At 42.6% G+C, this 17,000-nt stretch overlaps 1 protein-coding gene across 3 annotated transcripts in view; it reads right to left on the reverse strand.

The window, feature by feature from the left end:
- Positions 1 to 15,619, reverse strand: part of ITGB7 (integrin subunit beta 7) — a 50,227-nt gene extending 34,608 nt beyond the window's left edge. Inside the window, exons 1-2 of one of the 3 annotated variants that reach the window (XM_069972180.1) lie at positions 15,456 to 15,619; positions 6,915 to 6,952 (exon numbers count right to left, since the gene is read on the reverse strand). Coding sequence is in view for 1 of the 3 variants with exons in the window: in XM_069972178.1 (XP_069828279.1) it covers positions 6,702 to 6,713 (12 nt within the window). In the remaining 2 variants the exon portion in view is untranslated. Of the gene's footprint in view, positions 1 to 6,701; positions 6,760 to 6,914; positions 6,953 to 15,455 lie in introns of those variants that run through there. The other 2 variants (XM_069972181.1, XM_069972178.1) reach the window with 2 other exon arrangements.
- Positions 15,620 to 17,000: the final 1,381 nt, after the last annotated feature.

The raw sequence follows: 17,000 nt of genomic DNA on the forward strand, positions 1-17,000 counted from the left end.
GGACAGGTGGCACACTGGAAAATGGCGTCCTTCCTGATCCCCCTGTTACCCCACACTCTGCACTTCTTCTGGGGTCTCCTGTTTTTTAGTGTGGGGGACGTCACCTGGAAAATGTTGTCCTGGTGCAATATGGGGTCCTTCATATCCAGAAGCGCTGGGTCCGCTCCATGGCTGCTAAATATTAGGGCTCTATTACTACTTCTGATATGTTCGGATCGTGCCGCAAGCTACAGGGCAGCGAGGAACCGGAAGAGGGGGTGCTGGTATAAAAGTTATCCCCGTACAGGTGGTAACCTTTATCCAGCAGTGGGAAGATCAGTTCCCGGACGATCTTCCCACTTGTTCCGAGGATGGGGGGGGAGGGGGCATCTGGGGGCTGGATTCGGGTGTCCCTTCCTACATACACTCCAAGGGTACGTGCACACTGCGGAATCGCGACAGATAACCCTTCGGGCATTCCGCAGTTGGCACCCGCCGGCGGAGTGATGCAGGCGCACGTCTCCACACGTGTCATAGACTCCATTCTATGCACGGGCGGATTCCGCTCTCCGTCCAATGTGTTCATTCTTTGGATGGACGATGGAATCCGCCTGTGCATAGAATGGAGTCTATGACATGGGTGGAGACACACGCCCGCATCAGTCCGCCGGCCGGTGCCAGCTGCGGAATGCACAAAGGGTTATCCTTCGCCATTCTGCAGTGTGCACGCACCCTAAGGCTGGGTTCAAACTACGTATATTTCAGGCAGTATTTGGTCCTCTTGTCAGGTCCTCATAGCAACCAAAACCAGGAGTGGATTGAAAACATAGAAAGGATCTGTTCACACAATGTTGAAACTTAGTGGATGGCCGTCATATAATGGTAAATATGCCATTATTTCAATATAACAGCCGTTGTTTTAAAATAACAGCAAATATTTGCCATTAAATGGCGGCCATCCACTCAATTACAACATTATGTAAACAGATCCTTTCTGTGTTTTCAATCCACTCCTGGTTTTGGTTGCTATACAGCCTCAAATATACAGCCTCAAATATACAGCCTCAAATATACGTTGTGTGAACCCAGCCTTGATCTGTAAGTGTACCCAGAGGTACGCTCACAGAGTTTGTAGAATTTCACGCCATACCGCCATCTCTTATTGGGATGGTACTGGCGGAAAAGACGTGTCTGGGGGGCAGCATACGCTACCCCCCAGACATGTCACTGGATGATGAGGATGGTGAGGATGAATGGAGGAAAGAAGGCTCCCCCCATTCATCCTCACTGGCTGTTTCAGTGTCGGAGGCAATAATAACGTATCCCTCTGACGCCGAAAACACCCTGGGGGTCATCTTTATATGGGGACTAGTATATGGGGTATGTAGTGGTGTAGTGTCAAACTTTATTCAATGTAGTGTGGTGTAATGTAGTGTTTTTTACGTGGTTGTTTTTTACAGTAAGTATAAAAAAAACCTACGCCAACAAAGGCGTTGCTGATAAATGCCGCAGTTATGTGCGGCACTTATCAGCAGACCGTGGCAGTAGGATATAGAAAAAAAACACCCTACGCCAAAAAGGAGGAGTTGCTGATTAGCAGCGCACTTTCGCGCGATGCTAATCAGCACTCAGCGGCGATAGGGTGCGGAAAATATAAAAAAAAAAATTTGGAAAAAAAAACAAAACTTTTTCTACATTCTGAACATCCCTGTAGCTGCTGATAAGTGTATTACACATATCAGCCGCTAGGGGGCAGCAGAGCGCAAAATCCGGAAAAAGACGAGGCTGGAGCCGAAAATAGCCGAAAAAAGCCGATGGGGACCGCCGGAAAGAGCCGAAGACCGAATGAGAAGACGGAGGACGCCGCAAACCCGGAAGACGCCGATCAGGACCCCGGGACAGGTGAGTAATGTACAAATACCTGCTCTGGACCCCTCAGCTACCTAGCTGAGGGGTCCAGAGCAGGTATTTACTATTTTCGGGGACTCTGATCGCCGTGCCACCGGGCCGGTGGCACCGTGACCACCATTACTTTTTACCATTTTTTTCTGGGTCATCGGGTCACCGATGACCCGGAAAGGTTCCGATCGCCGCTATTGGCTGGTCTGAATTGATCAGCCAATAGCGGCGATCGTAAGCATGGGGGGTGTTAAAAACCACCCCGCCCCCCCCCCCCCCCGTGCCGAGAAGCTAGCGAACACGCAGCGATCGGGGAAACATCGGGCGTAAATTTACGCCCTGATGCGCTAAGTACCAGGGCGCGAGGGCGCCCGATGTCGTTAAGGGGTTAAACAGAAAAAGAAAATATATATTTATCTAGAAAGGGGTAAAATAACTAGTACTGAATGTTTAGCGTCATTTTACCCTATAGTTACTGTACGTGTAATGTACATAGGGTTGGATAACTGATAAATACCATATCTGTCACTGTCTTGATTCTGGGTGTTTTTCCTTCTACAAGCAAATGCCAAAGTTGAGCTTATGTTCACGCTGTGCAAAATAAATGGAAATAAAGCCATAATTTGGGAGTCAAAACATGACTGTATTTTCAACATAATAATGCTTTCCATTAAAGTCTATAAGAAATTGGCCAGCAGTGCACACACCATGTAGAAAAATGTCAGTAACTGATTACAACCATCCAAATAATGAACATGCCCATTATTTACCACCTGATTTTGCAAAATACACCCATTTTTTATCTGTTCACACATTGTTTTATTTCCACTCAAAACTAAGTTTTTTGTTAGCATTTTACTGTTTGTGAACCTAGCCTAAAAGAAATGTTTAACTAGAAAACTACTTTTTAAAGGTTTGCCTCTTCCCTGTGACCACCCATAAAGCTCTGAAAAACTGTACACAGTGCTGCCTCCTGAATGTAACCCCCTCTCTCCCTTCCTTACTGCCTTGCTGTGATCATGTTGCTGTTTTCTGCTTTTTTTTTAATCAAATTCTATTTAAGCACATTGCAAAATAAAAATAAATGTATATTGCAAACTTTCTTTTATATCACATTTACTGTTGGTTTAGATTTTAAAAATTATAGCCACTGTGACACTTTAAAATCTCTAAAAATTACAATAAAAACACCAGCGGTCAGATCTTAGCTAGAAGTCAGTGGAAGTTTATGATATGCCTTACACACAGCGTTTTTTTTTGGTGTGGCATTTTTCCCTCCTCCTTTTTGAGGCTCTATGGTAGTTTATCCAAAACGCAATGATTGGCGTTTTTCTCCCATAGACTTCAATGGGAATGTTCTGGTGGTCTCAAAAATGCCATTGCTGTGTGTTTTTTCCTGGTGTTTTTTGTACCCTTTTATTCCAGCAACTATGTCATGTGATGGCAGGGGAAAGGGAATTTCAGCCATCTTGGTGCACACAAAAATGCCTAAACCACAGTAAAGATTATTCACACATGAAGCCAAAAATGCCAGAAAAATGCAAACGAATAGGAAAAAAATCGCCACAAAAAAACAAAACAATTTCCCCAGATTTTTCTTTTAAATTGTCACTTAGTGTGTGATTGTCAGTTTGATTTCTGGGATGTCCACTAAGCATCAGACTGCTACAATACAAGTAAGACCAGGTTCACACTACATATAAGACCGGCCGTCCTGTGCCGGATGATCTTCATTTCTGATGGATTCGTATACGGGCGCACCCAATTTACTATAGCACACAATGGAGCGTGTGGCAGAAGCCACGCGCTCCATTGTCAGGAATAGCGGACGCAGGAAACTGACATGTCAGTTTTTCGTGTGGCTCAATGGAGCCCGGCCGGACTGTAAACTATGTGTATACGCTCCAGACGGGGATTCCATGCATTCCAATACAATGTATGTTTTGCATAGATCAACTGCATGTTGTGTGAACATAGCCTAATAGATAATCAGTGTAACATTCTGAAAAATCTCTTCAAAACATTTCTGGATTTTACATGATAAAAATCACAAGCTTCATGCTGCAGATACAGTCATCTGTTATTTCAGTACTAAAAAAAAAAAAAAAAGATGATGGAAATTTTGTCTTGTCTGTATGTGACAGGGTTACCGTGAGAATGTAGGAGGGGGATGTGATGACAGATTGCAGAGTTACCACATGCGGTCTGCACGCAGATAACATCACTTCTGTCTCTCTTGTTAAGTTTCATATCTTCCAGTATAATGAACTATTCATTCAGAATCGATAGCCCCTACTTATAGGAGTCACTGATTTCTGCAGCAAAAAGTAGACACCAAAAGTAGGTCATATAAGATACCTTATTTACACTGTGCAACAAAAACTATAAAAAAAAATACACTAGACACAGGTGTAAATAAGGGATGATGTGGAGGTGGTAACCATGATGGGCTTGTGATAATAAAAAACGTGGGCTCTAATGGTGACTAAAGATGAGAGAATCTGTCAAAAGTTACAACGAGCAGCATTTGAATCCTATTGTCTGGAGAAGGTGGATGCATCCGGAGAAATGCGTCCTGGACTTGTCTTCATTTTCAAGATTAAATTATTTGTTTCCTAGATCCCATCTCTGACACTGATTACACATACTATGTAGAATAAAGAATTTTTCCAGCACTCACCGAACCTTCTGCACACAAATTTATTCACATATGTACATACAAAACAGGTTCTGCATACCAGACAGGACGCGTTTCGTCTCTCTTGACTTTCTCAACTAATTTCTTATTACACATATGTGGTGTCCCACCATGGGTGTTTCTAGTATGAACACCATAAGAACTGGCGTCACCACCAGAGTGCAACAACACACACACACCCCAATATAAAAAGCTCATAACAGTTATTTGCTAAAAGAGTAAAGAACAGAAGTGATGTGCCAGCAAAAGTAAACTAGGTGCAACATCCTTCATCTTTCACCATGTTGTGGTATTACAAGTGTAAACCATGCTTAGAAAAGGTAGGCACATACTGCAACCAGTCATACCTGTGTAGTCTGATCTTAGTCATGTCTTAGTCTGTTTCTCAGGCAGACAGTTGCAGAGAGGGAAGATATAAGGCTCATGTCACACCAGCCTTTCCCCAACAGTAAGCAATATATGTCTGAAAATGAAACACACCTGCAGCCTATATGGGGTAGACTGTATGGGGTTTGTTTTTCATCGATTTTTCCAGTTAGCCAATAAAAGTTACCAACTACTGAGAATTCTCACATTTTTTCACTTCTGTCCACTGGCTAACACGGTACACAAAACCTTTTGTTGTAACCATATAGACACATAGATCTGTACTGGAGCTGTAAGTGCAAAATTATATAGGATATTTTTACCTACATGATTTGCAAAGTTCCCAAAGTTGAAAAGTTATCAACTACTGTGAAGTCTCCAGACCTGACCAAGTGCTGGAAACATGAAACTGTCATTCAAGGAACAGGCCTGCTATTCCTTCTCCCCCTTCCACCCTAAGCACACAGTGACTTGAATAAATCCTTTGGGCTGCTTTATATTCAGAGGATACTATGTGTCTTATTCAGGAGGCACAGTGTGTGGTAGTTTTATATTCAGAGGATACTATGTAAAGGCGGTATCTTATTCAGGAGGTACAGTATGTGGTAGTATTATATTCAGGAGGCACAGTGTGTGGTAGTATTATATTCAGGAGGGACAGTGTATGGCAGTATTATATTCAGGAGGGACAGTGTGTGGTAGTATATTCAGGAGGGACAGTGTATGGCAGTATTATATTCAGGAGGGACAGTGTATGGCAGTATTATATTCAGGAGGGACAGTGTGTGGCAGTATTATAGTAATAAGACACAGTGTGTGGTAGTATATTCAGGAGGGACAGTGTATGGCAGTATTATATTCAGGAGGGACAGTGTGTGGCAGTATTATAGTAAGAAGACACAGTGTGTGGTAGTATTAAATTCAGAGGGTACTATATGTGGCAGCATTATATTCAGGAGGCACCATGAGCTGCATTCAGAGGGCGCACTGTGCAACACTCAGGAGCTTTTTTCTTCTTTTTTTTTTACTTTCGAAGATGAGGATTTGCTACAAAAGTAAGGGGCCAAAGATACATGCACATCAAACTCTGCAGAGATGAGATCAGATGGAGAAGAAAAGGAACAACTCCAGAGAAGATATCACCCGTGAGTCATATAGATCATGGTGTAAAAATAAATGGGGGAGACCAATGCCACCTCTCAGCCTCTGTGACATTCTGTTCAAAGAAGCTACAGACTTTTCTTAATAAAGTTTAAAAAACAAAGCAGGGTCATGGAGGCATACTGCCCTGAACTATCTGACTTTGGGTGCAGAGAGAAAGGCCAATGACTTTTGTTCATGGGTCTCCCAAGAATAGGATCTGCACACAGTATTGGTTGTCTGTATGCCACTATGCAACAAAACTGCAAAGTGTTCTTTTACCCTAGGATGGGGTATTATACTGGTTCCCTTTAGTATACATTCTGGGCTAAATTGTATCTTTTACACGTAAAGAAAAGTTCTGTTTTTCATCTAATGACATCTATGAGGTTTAGAATAATTATTTATTACTACTATTATTAGTTATTTTTTGGGGGGTTATACTCCTACAGATGTGAACATAAAAATAATCATTCATTAAATAGTAAATGAAATACAATACATGCTCAAAAATTTTAACTAAGAAACTTATAAAGTAAAAAGTATTTAAATAAAAATTAAACCAAAAACAATCTATTTAGTAAATAGTAAATGTATCATTACACTAATATTACATTACCCACGAATGCATTCTAATTAGAGTTTTCCCAGGTTCTCAGGACTGGATCCAGCTTTTCCCAGCACCCGGGGAGGAACGGCACAGAGCGGCAGTTAGTTATAAGGCAGCAGTCTGATGAGCAGATTACAGAGATAACAAAGCGCTTAACTTCATTATTACTGTAAATTTGCTCATCTCTAATGATAATACTAGGAACAGACATTTGTTACTTACTTGTTTTCCTCTCGCAGTCTCAGGATACAGAATTTCCCCTGTGATAAATGAAGAAGTCAAATGTGTACAGCAGGAGTATCATGCATGTGTCAGACCTTGCAAGATTTTGTTTCTCCGCCCAGCCCTCATCACTTAAAACCTCTTCCTCATCCATTTAACAAGCTCCTAGACGCCACAGAATCTAAATATGACAGCGGAAGCCTGCAGAATTTTTTAAATGCATGTGATGGACCAAATAAGTAGTTATTCTTGATATTCTTTAAGTGATATTGTCATTCCCTTTTTGGTATGTTCAGTTTCTAGAGACATTCAAAAGCTTACATGCGGCACATACTATACACACACACACACACATATATATATATATATATATATATATATATATAATGTTTTTCTTGTTTTCCCATTCAAAATTGCTTTTTATCATTGGTGGGTAGTGCCATCTGGGTGGGGCTTCAGACTGTTGTGCCCCCGTCTTCCCGCCCACATAGGCGCCATTAGTGTCAGCCATAGGTGCTGCCCATACTGCAGTGGAGGCCAGGAAATCATCAAATCATCTTGCCAGGAATCTATAGCACAGGCTCGGTCGGGCAGTGATGTTGCCGTATCCTTAGCCGCCCTTGATTTCTTGGCCTCCACTGCAATATTTAAGGCACCTACTGATGACGTCATAGAGGTGAAGGAGGCCTATGGCCGTAGCTATGCTTTCCAGGCAGCCATATACCACATCCAAATTATTCAGCCACTGGTAATGAAATGCTGTATGCTTGGGTTTAGATGAACCGGAGCATGCTCAAAGTCGCTCATCTCTAGTAGTTATCTATTGTCTGTGCAATGATGCTATGAAAAGAGAGCGTGCATATGTTTTGTACAAATTGAGGACAGGACATTTAGTGAGCACAAGGAACTCCTCTCGGCCATATTTTCAAGATAATAATACGCTCTATTAAAGTCAATGGGAAATTGGCCATCAGTGCACAAACTGTATAGAATAACGTCCATAATTGTTTATCATTGTCCAATAATGAACATGATCATTGCCTTTAGAGGACTCATCTGCAATCAGTTATAGTTGTGTTCTTTATGTCCTTGGTTGGTTCCCCTTCTTATAACCCTAGGGGTCTCATGACCCGTCATAGATATTCTCATTGTGCACTGTGTGGCCCTGCTTAGCCTCCTATGTACTGTAGGTCGGCCCTTTATTAATTCCCATATTTATATATTTATATATTTATTTATTCCTTCCCTATATATGCTTTACCATTTATCAGCATCATTTTTTCATATATTTACATATTTATTTTCCCACCCCACTATTAACTTATTTTTTACAATATGCCCTTATTCTTGCCCTTTATTATCCTTTGCTAGTTACTGGTCGCTATATATGTTCATCAAATATATCCTGGGACCTTACCATGATGTAAGGGCAAACTGCCCTCTTTCATCATGGCGACGTCTTTGATGATGACTCTCATGGAGGGGTCTGTGTTCCTGTCTGATGGTTGGCACACTACGCATGCGCTTTGGAGCGCGGCCGTCATGTGACATTTCTCCCGGTCATGTGACTGGGTTCCCGATCATGTGACTAGATTGGCGGTGTCTCCTGGGGGCGTGCTTGTTGTGACGTCATCGGCAGGCGGCGCGGACGCTTCCGGACTCGTCATCCTCCATGTGGATTCACTGACATCGGCGTTGTGTATGTATTAACTGACTGATTGTTTATTTATGATTTTGATTACCTACACATGTATTATACTTAGCTTGTTTACACTAGGGATATTTCCACAAATATACTGCACTCCGATTGTTCATGATCACTGATCAGTTTTACTTTTTGACACACTGTACATTGTATACATTACACCCTATGCATTTTAATATCTGCTTTTTCTACTTTTTTCACTTTATTTATATTTGTGAATCACTTTATTGATTGATTATCATTGATTGTGCACACATACATATATACTGGGCACTTGAGAGTATTGTGTATCACTGCTTGAGAAAGGCTGGTGTTATAGCCGAAACGTTGCACTTGTGTGATTAAAAGTGAAGATTCTTTTTGGATGTGCTGTCTCCTCTACATTTTTTGGATATCCTAACACGGACCTAGGTCCGGTCCGGTAAGACAAGCACTCTGACCCACATATTGTATCACTGGTGCTGCTTCAATATTTGTTTGAGACTGTTTCTTGGACCTGGTAGCAAGCACAGATTTATTTTTTACTACTTTTGCATCACTAATCATGATCACACCGGAACAGTGTTCCTACTCAGCCGAGGAGGCCAGCAGAATCTCAGCTAGGATCTCAGGGGATGTCACCTTTCTCAATAGACCAAGGGCTGATAACATCAAAAGAAAATGGGAAGCTGAATCTAAAAAGAAAGTTAACATGCGTTTACACCTATTAACCTTGAATGAGTACTTCAAGAGTAACAGAATACCTAGAGGGATGCGTTCTCACCTTACACCAAATTTGTTTCCCAACAATCAAGAATTTTGTCAGAGATTCATCAATATATCTAACAAATACTCTATGGATTTGATTGTACTTAATATGGAATTTTTGCAGAGGGAATTGGAATTGGCCGAGATACGAATGACTGAACTTGATGTTAATCTTAAATCTCTTCTCTCTGATTCAGAACTCCAGACCTTCTTGGAAAAGACTAACAAGCTTCTGGATGACTTCAAAACTACATTGGAAGCCACCAAAAGCCAAAAATGGCAAAGGGATGAGGATGACTATAAAACTGACAAAATCTATATGTGGCAAAAGGACAGCTCAGTATTTAAAAGAGGAGGGTCATCTAAGGGTCCACAAAAGCGTAAAAGACGTTCTCAGACGTCTGAGACCACTGAAACTGACTTATCTGATTCTGCCGTTTTTTTAGGATCATTCGACACCCCTGGAGAAAGACGAGGAGGGGTGGCAGGAAGTTCAAAAGGAGCCTCAAGAAACCGCTTTGGCAGTGCAGCCAAGAAAGACCGGACGACACCACAGAGCCCAATGACTACAGCTCAGGGGAGGGACCCTCCTCCACAGAGGGATCCACATCAGAACAACGATTAATGGACTTAACAGTGGTAAATATTTCGTCTCGTTCCCTAACTGTTGATGAAACTCTGGTCCTTAACAAGGGCTTGTCATTTTGTCCTACTGTTTCATATGACTGGTTCCAGACTGAACTTGATTTACATGAATTGTATAGACACATCAAGCTTAAAGTTTGGTTTACACAACACACTAGGGGGGAGGAAGCGCATACACCCAGTGAGCTAACACTACACGAGGTGGGACTACGTAATAAAAGTGGTTTCAACCCACCGATTAATGACCCTGTCATCGACACATTCATACTCACAACTAGAAGACAACTTAGAGCCCTCCGAGAACAACATACACAGTCTCTCCCTTCTAATATGACTCACAGTGAGAGAATTGCTCTCAAAAACCTTACATTGGACAAGTCCGTGACCATCAAGCCAGCAGACAAGGGAGGGGCTGTTGTTGTTATAGACACATCGGACTATATCAATGAGATGACGAGACAACTCAATGACAATACAGTATACGAACTTTTACCACATGACCCAAAGTTCAGGATCAAACAGAGACTGGACACATTGATCAATGAGGCATACACAATTAATATCATTGACAAATCACTACGTGACTTCTTGATTGTGAGTTTCCCCGTTACGCCAGTACTATACGGACTGCCCAAAATTCATAAATCACTCCATAAACCACCGGCTAGACCCATTGTCTCAGGGACTGATTCTTTGTTCAGTCCAGCGGCACAATTCCTGGACAAGGTCCTCCGACCTTATGCGGTTGGTGCTAGATCATACATACAGGATACATCGGACTTCCTCACAAAACTAGCAGACATCAGTGTTCCACAGGATTGCATTTTGGTTTCTTTTGATGTTAAGGACCTCTATACCTCCATTAACCACACTAGGGGCATTGCAGTCATTAAGCATATCTTGACCACCAGCAATCACTCTCAACATGCCACTGACTTTTTGTTGGAATTACTTGACATCATCCTCACCGAAAATTATTTTCTTTTTCAGAATGATTTTTTTGTCCAGAGAAGGGGCACAGCCATGGGTTCTAATGTGGCACCTACGTATGCCAACATTTTCATGGCTGCCCTTGAGGAGTCACACATCTATGTATCCCACCACTTCAGCCATGTGCTGAGGTGGTGGAGGTACATAGATGACATCTTTGTTATTTGGACTGGGTCAGAGACACAACTAGAGGAGTTTTTTGATTTCCTCAACCAAGTAGATGCAGACATCAAGTTTACCAAGGAACACTCCATGACCAGACTCAATTTCCTTGACACTACCATTTTCATCCATGACAATAGATTACTTAGCGATCTTCATGTCAAACCTACAGATCGTAATACCCTACTGCAGTTTGATAGTCATCATCCACGAGCCATGATAGAATCACTGCCATATAGCCAACTACTGCGGGTCAAGAGAATTGTCCAGGACCCAATTACATGTAATACACAATTGGACAGAATGTGTCAAAAATTTTCTGCTAGGGGCTACCCCACTCGCATCATTAGCCAACAAAGAGAGAAAGTGGATCCACTCAATAGGACTGATTTACTCAGACCCAAGTACACCGCACCCAGAGCTCCCAGAATAGCGTTTGTCAGCACATATGGTACTCAGAGCAACAGGGTTGCCAAAATCATTCGCCGAGAATGGGGCACACTATCTAGAGCCTTTCCACACATCCCAGAATTTACTACCCCACCAATCATGGCCTATCGACGACCACGGAACCTCAGGGACAAACTGGTGAAGGCAGATCTGGGACCCAAAATCAACACACTGGCTACACAAACCCACCTTAGTACACCCAAGAAGGGCTGTTTTCCATGCCTGGGCTGCAGCCATTGCAACCAAATGATGAAGGGAAACACATTCATACACCCCATAACGGGCCAACATTACCCCATTAAGCACTTCTTAACCTGTAGAAGCGACTTCATTATATATGTGTTGCAATGCCCCTGTAACATGTTGTACGTAGGTGAAACCACAGGACAGTGCAGAATTCGCCTTAACCAACATAAGTCCACGATCCGTACCCAGAAGTGTGAATTACCTGTGCCTAAACACTTTCTGGAGCATGGACACACTGAAAAAGACCTGAGATTCGCCATCCTTGATCACATACCTAAACTTCGTAGGGGTGGAAACCGGGTGATGAGACTCAAAAAATGTGAACTGGAATGGATATACAAACTAGATAGCCTAACACCCAATGGTATGAATATTGACTTCAAATTAGGTCCAGCCACTGGTCGTTGAACCCACTGTTTTTCTCTTTTTCTTTTTTTCCATCTTCTTCTTTTTTTCTCCCCTTTTGTTTCTTCTTTTTCCCTTCTCATTGACAGTCCCACTGAGCTCCCTGATGAGTACATCTTTTGTGCCCCCTTAGCTAGTAGTACACACTGGATACACTATACTCTACCTCGTTTACATCTAGTACTTATAACGTTACATATGTTTTGAATTTCTATATACGACTTGGTAATTTTTTGCCTGAAATAACATATTCTATCTATCACATATTAGTTATACCTATGCTGGCATTATGTTTATATTGATTATATCTACTTGACCGATACCATGATTATAACATGTCCTTTCTTTTGCATTCTTTACAGACTGAAAGAATTATTTCAGAATGATTTGTGGATCTTTTTCAATCGGAAGCTACTGCACGCATACGCCAGAATTCACACATGGAATTTGACTCTACGATTACTATTTTTGATGACGTCTAGTTATCTTTTAGGGCCATGGTTTCTTTATATTTTTCAGCACATTGGGGCTCTAATATGGTTCATTTTTTGGACATATGGGTGAACATATATGCATTTAATAAATGGTCTCTATATTTTATATTTATATTTGTTTGATCCATTATTGATACCCTATCTCTAGTCTGGGTGGATGCTGGACCGATAGTACAATTATTTGGAGGTGGGCCTGTGCGGAAAGGGCGACAATTGGGTTCTCTGAGGAGGGTTGAGCCATATTACCGACCCAGGACACGTGCACTACGTGTGGTCTCCTGAAGTTGGTACCTTGGGCATTGACTGTTGCGGTACTTTACGAGTGTTGTGACATTTCTTTATGTCCTTGGTTGGTTCCCCTTCTTATAACCCTAGGGGTCTCATGACCCGTCATAGATATTCTCATTGTGCACTGTGTGGCCCTGCTTAGCCTCCTATGTACTGTAGGTCGGCCCTTTATTAATTCCCATATTTATATATTTATATATTTATTTATTCCTTCCCTATATATGCTTTACCATTTATCAGCATCATTTTTTCATATATTTACATATTTATTTTCCCACCCCACTATTAACTTATTTTTTACAATATGCCCTTATTCTTGCCCTTTATTATCCTTTGCTAGTTACTGGTCGCTATATATGTTCATCAAATATATCCTGGGACCTTACCATGATGTAAGGGCAAACTGCCCTCTTTCATCATGGCGACGTCTTTGATGATGACTCTCATGGAGGGGTCTGTGTTCCTGTCTGATGGTTGGCACACTACGCATGCGCTTTGGAGCGCGGCCGTCATGTGACATTTCTCCCGGTCATGTGACTGGGTTCCCGATCATGTGACTAGATTGGCGGTGTCTCCTGGGGGCGTGCTTGTTGTGACGTCATCGGCAGGCGGCGCGGACGCTTCCGGACTCGTCATCCTCCATGTGGATTCACTGACATCGGCGTTGTGTATGTATTAACTGACTGATTGTTTATTTATGATTTTGATTACCTACACATGTATTATACTTAGCTTGTTTACACTAGGGATATTTCCACAAATATACTGCACTCCGATTGTTCATGATCACTGATCAGTTTTACTTTTTGACACACTGTACATTGTATACATTACACCCTATGCATTTTAATATCTGCTTTTTCTACTTTTTTCACTTTATTTATATTTGTGAATCACTTTATTGATTGATTATCATTGATTGTGCACACATACATATATACTGGGCACTTGAGAGTATTGTGTATCACTGCTTGAGAAAGGCTGGTGTTATAGCCGAAACGTTGCACTTGTGTGATTAAAAGTGAAGATTCTTTTTGGATGTGCTGTCTCCTCTACATTTTTTGGATATCCTAACACGGACCTAGGTCCGGTCCGGTAAGACAAGCACTCTGACCCACATATTGTATCACTGGTGCTGCTTCAATATTTGTTTGAGACTGTGTTAAAGCCGTGATTTAGGGGTGAACCACCTCTCTAGCAACCAATAGTACCTTTTTTCCCTGAGTTTGATTGCCCTGATGGAATTTTTTTTTCTTTTTTCTTATCATGGTATTACTTTTAAAAGTGCAACGAATTCCCCAACAGGTCCAAATTAGCTTTAGAATCCATTTTTTTATGCAATGATGAGAAAAGTAATGAGAAAAATAACTACATTTTATTTTCCATAAGAGGAATTGAACCCAGGGGGAGAAAAAACTGTTGTTGGTCTCTAGACATGTGCTCTACCCCCATACCACAGCTCCAACACAACTATATCTCATTGCAAATCAGTGCTCTGTAAGCAGTTTATGACTGAAGCAAACACTCAGGCCCAGATTTATCAAAGGGTGTATAATTTAGACTGGTGTAAGCTGCCCCCAGAAACCAACTACAGCACAGCTCTCAGCTCTGGTAAAAGGAAAGAGGAGCTGTGATTGGTTGCTGTGGGCAGTTTGCACCAGTCTACTCTTTGACTTTACAACTCCTCTTTGACTTTACAGTAGGACAACCAAGACTGTACATAAATCACTCCACAGACAAATTACCAAAAGGTACCATGCCCACTAGGGGACTTCCAGCTATGGCACACTGTCAGCACCTCAGGTAGGCCCTGGGTGCTGACAGATTCCTTTTAAACTTTTTTTTTTTTTGCTTTTGATTGACACTCTGCCTTTCCACTTATCTTCACTTTGTCACCACTTATCTTCACTTTGTCAGCCCGGGTTCTGGGCCCCTGATCCAATCACATGTCCCTTGACCTTGGTCTGTTAACACCTTTGCTACCTATATAAAATCTTGATGTGATCCGGGGGTAACCCTTGGAAGGAGGGGATGGATAGATACTCGGTGGAGTGGATAAAGTGGGCAGGGGTGTACTTTTCCTTTGTATGTAATTTAAAGGTAAGGGGGAGAGGAGGTATTGGGAGGGGAGACGTATGGATACTTGGAGTGAAGAGCGAATGGGGCATAAGAGGGGACAGCCTCTAACTATTAAAGAGACAAGAGTATTTTGTGGAAACTGATAGAGAGGTAATAAGATCTTAGATAATAAAGTATAAAAGAGGAGAAGCTACCAATGAGGCACTATTAAATATAGTCACAAAGCTTCTGAAGGGTACTCCAAATACATATATAGAACAGAAAGGCGACCAAAGGGGGACATAAGTGGCTATGATATATGATATGAAGATAGCGACTTGAGAAATGTACCCAGATCTTCAGGTGAAGCAAGGATCTTGAGGATGAGACTGGTCTGGACTGGACCGGAATATGTCTCGGAGGTAGTTTGGTGGATCACTCTGAGTTGCGGCCTTCCCTGAGGAGCAGCAGAGAACACGTTCTTCCCTCTTGAAGGTAGAGGGAGAACACACCCTAGAGAGGGAAGTGACTAACTGACACCAGCCAAAAGCTCGACGGCTATTGGGGTTGCTATAGCAGCCGGGGAAAAGTCACGTGACACTAGGCCGTTTGCATCACCACACCATGTGACATGGACAGAAAAATATGCAAATTAAACGGGAACCTATCACCCCCGTGCCGGAGTGACAGGCTCTCGACCCCCCGTTAGAGCCCCCTATACTCACCTAATCCTGCCGGGTCCCGCTTCTGGAGATGGTCGGGTCACGGAGATCTCAGCCGCTGCAGCCCGGCGCTCGCGCTCCTCACATGAGTCCAACGCTCATAGAGAATGACAGGAGAGTCCAGCGCTCCGTCATTCTCTATGAGCGTTGGACTCATCTCTCAGCGCGCGCGCCGGGCTGCGGCGGCTGATATCTCCGTGACCCGACCATCTCCAGAAGCGGGACCCGGCGGGATTAGGTGAGTATAGGGGGCTCTAACGGGGGGTCGAGAGCCTGTCACCCCGGGATGGGGGGTGACAGGTTCCCTTTAACATACATAGGAGAATATAAGGAATACAGAGGATGATACCAAACTTAAACACTGGGGGGCAACATAAGTTGAGCTATTTGCAGTGGCCATTAACCCTTTCCAGTACAAGAACAAATGGAATACAGATATACATATATATATATATATATGGAGAAGAACCTTTTGTACTGGGACACTGCATCTTCGTGGTTATCCGCGGCCTCCTAGGGCCGATTGAGGAAAGTAGGTAGGGACAGTCGGTGGGTTTAGACCTAGGGCCCACTGTCTTGTCCTGCCTGTACCTCCCTGTCCTGACAGTCGCTAGTTTGGTTTTGACAACAGCCTGTTTGACTGCATGGGGGGCCATATACTATATGGAGAATGCTGCATATAGGGGCCATATACTATATGAGGTCTACTGCACATAGGATCCATATACTATATGGGGATTGCTGCACAGGGGGCCTATACTACCCAGGGGCACAGAAGGGGCCTATACTATATGGAGGCACAATGGGGCCCTACACTTTATGCTGGCACGGGGGTAGAGAGGAGGCCTATACTATATGGGAGCACAGATAGGGCATATGGGGCACAGAGGAGGCCTAATTACTGTTTGTGATGGAGCAAGGAGCCTAAAACTTTTCTCAGGCAGATTCTGCAGAGAAGAGTCGTGGGTCGGGCCAAATGGAAAAGAAAAAGAAAAGTGAGCAACTCTGATTAGAGACGGTGTCAGCTGTGAGTCGCTGAATGTAGGTCACTATTTCAAATACTAGTCGGTATGACCATCTGTTAAACAATAAGTAAAAACATATACAGTAGTACCATGGTTTTAAAGTAACTTGGATTAAGAGCATTTTGCAAGAAGAGCTCACAATTTTTCAA

This window comes from Dendropsophus ebraccatus, chromosome 5 (genome assembly GCF_027789765.1).
Source record: "Dendropsophus ebraccatus isolate aDenEbr1 chromosome 5, aDenEbr1.pat, whole genome shotgun sequence".
NCBI lineage: Eukaryota > Metazoa > Chordata > Amphibia > Anura > Hylidae > Dendropsophus > Dendropsophus ebraccatus.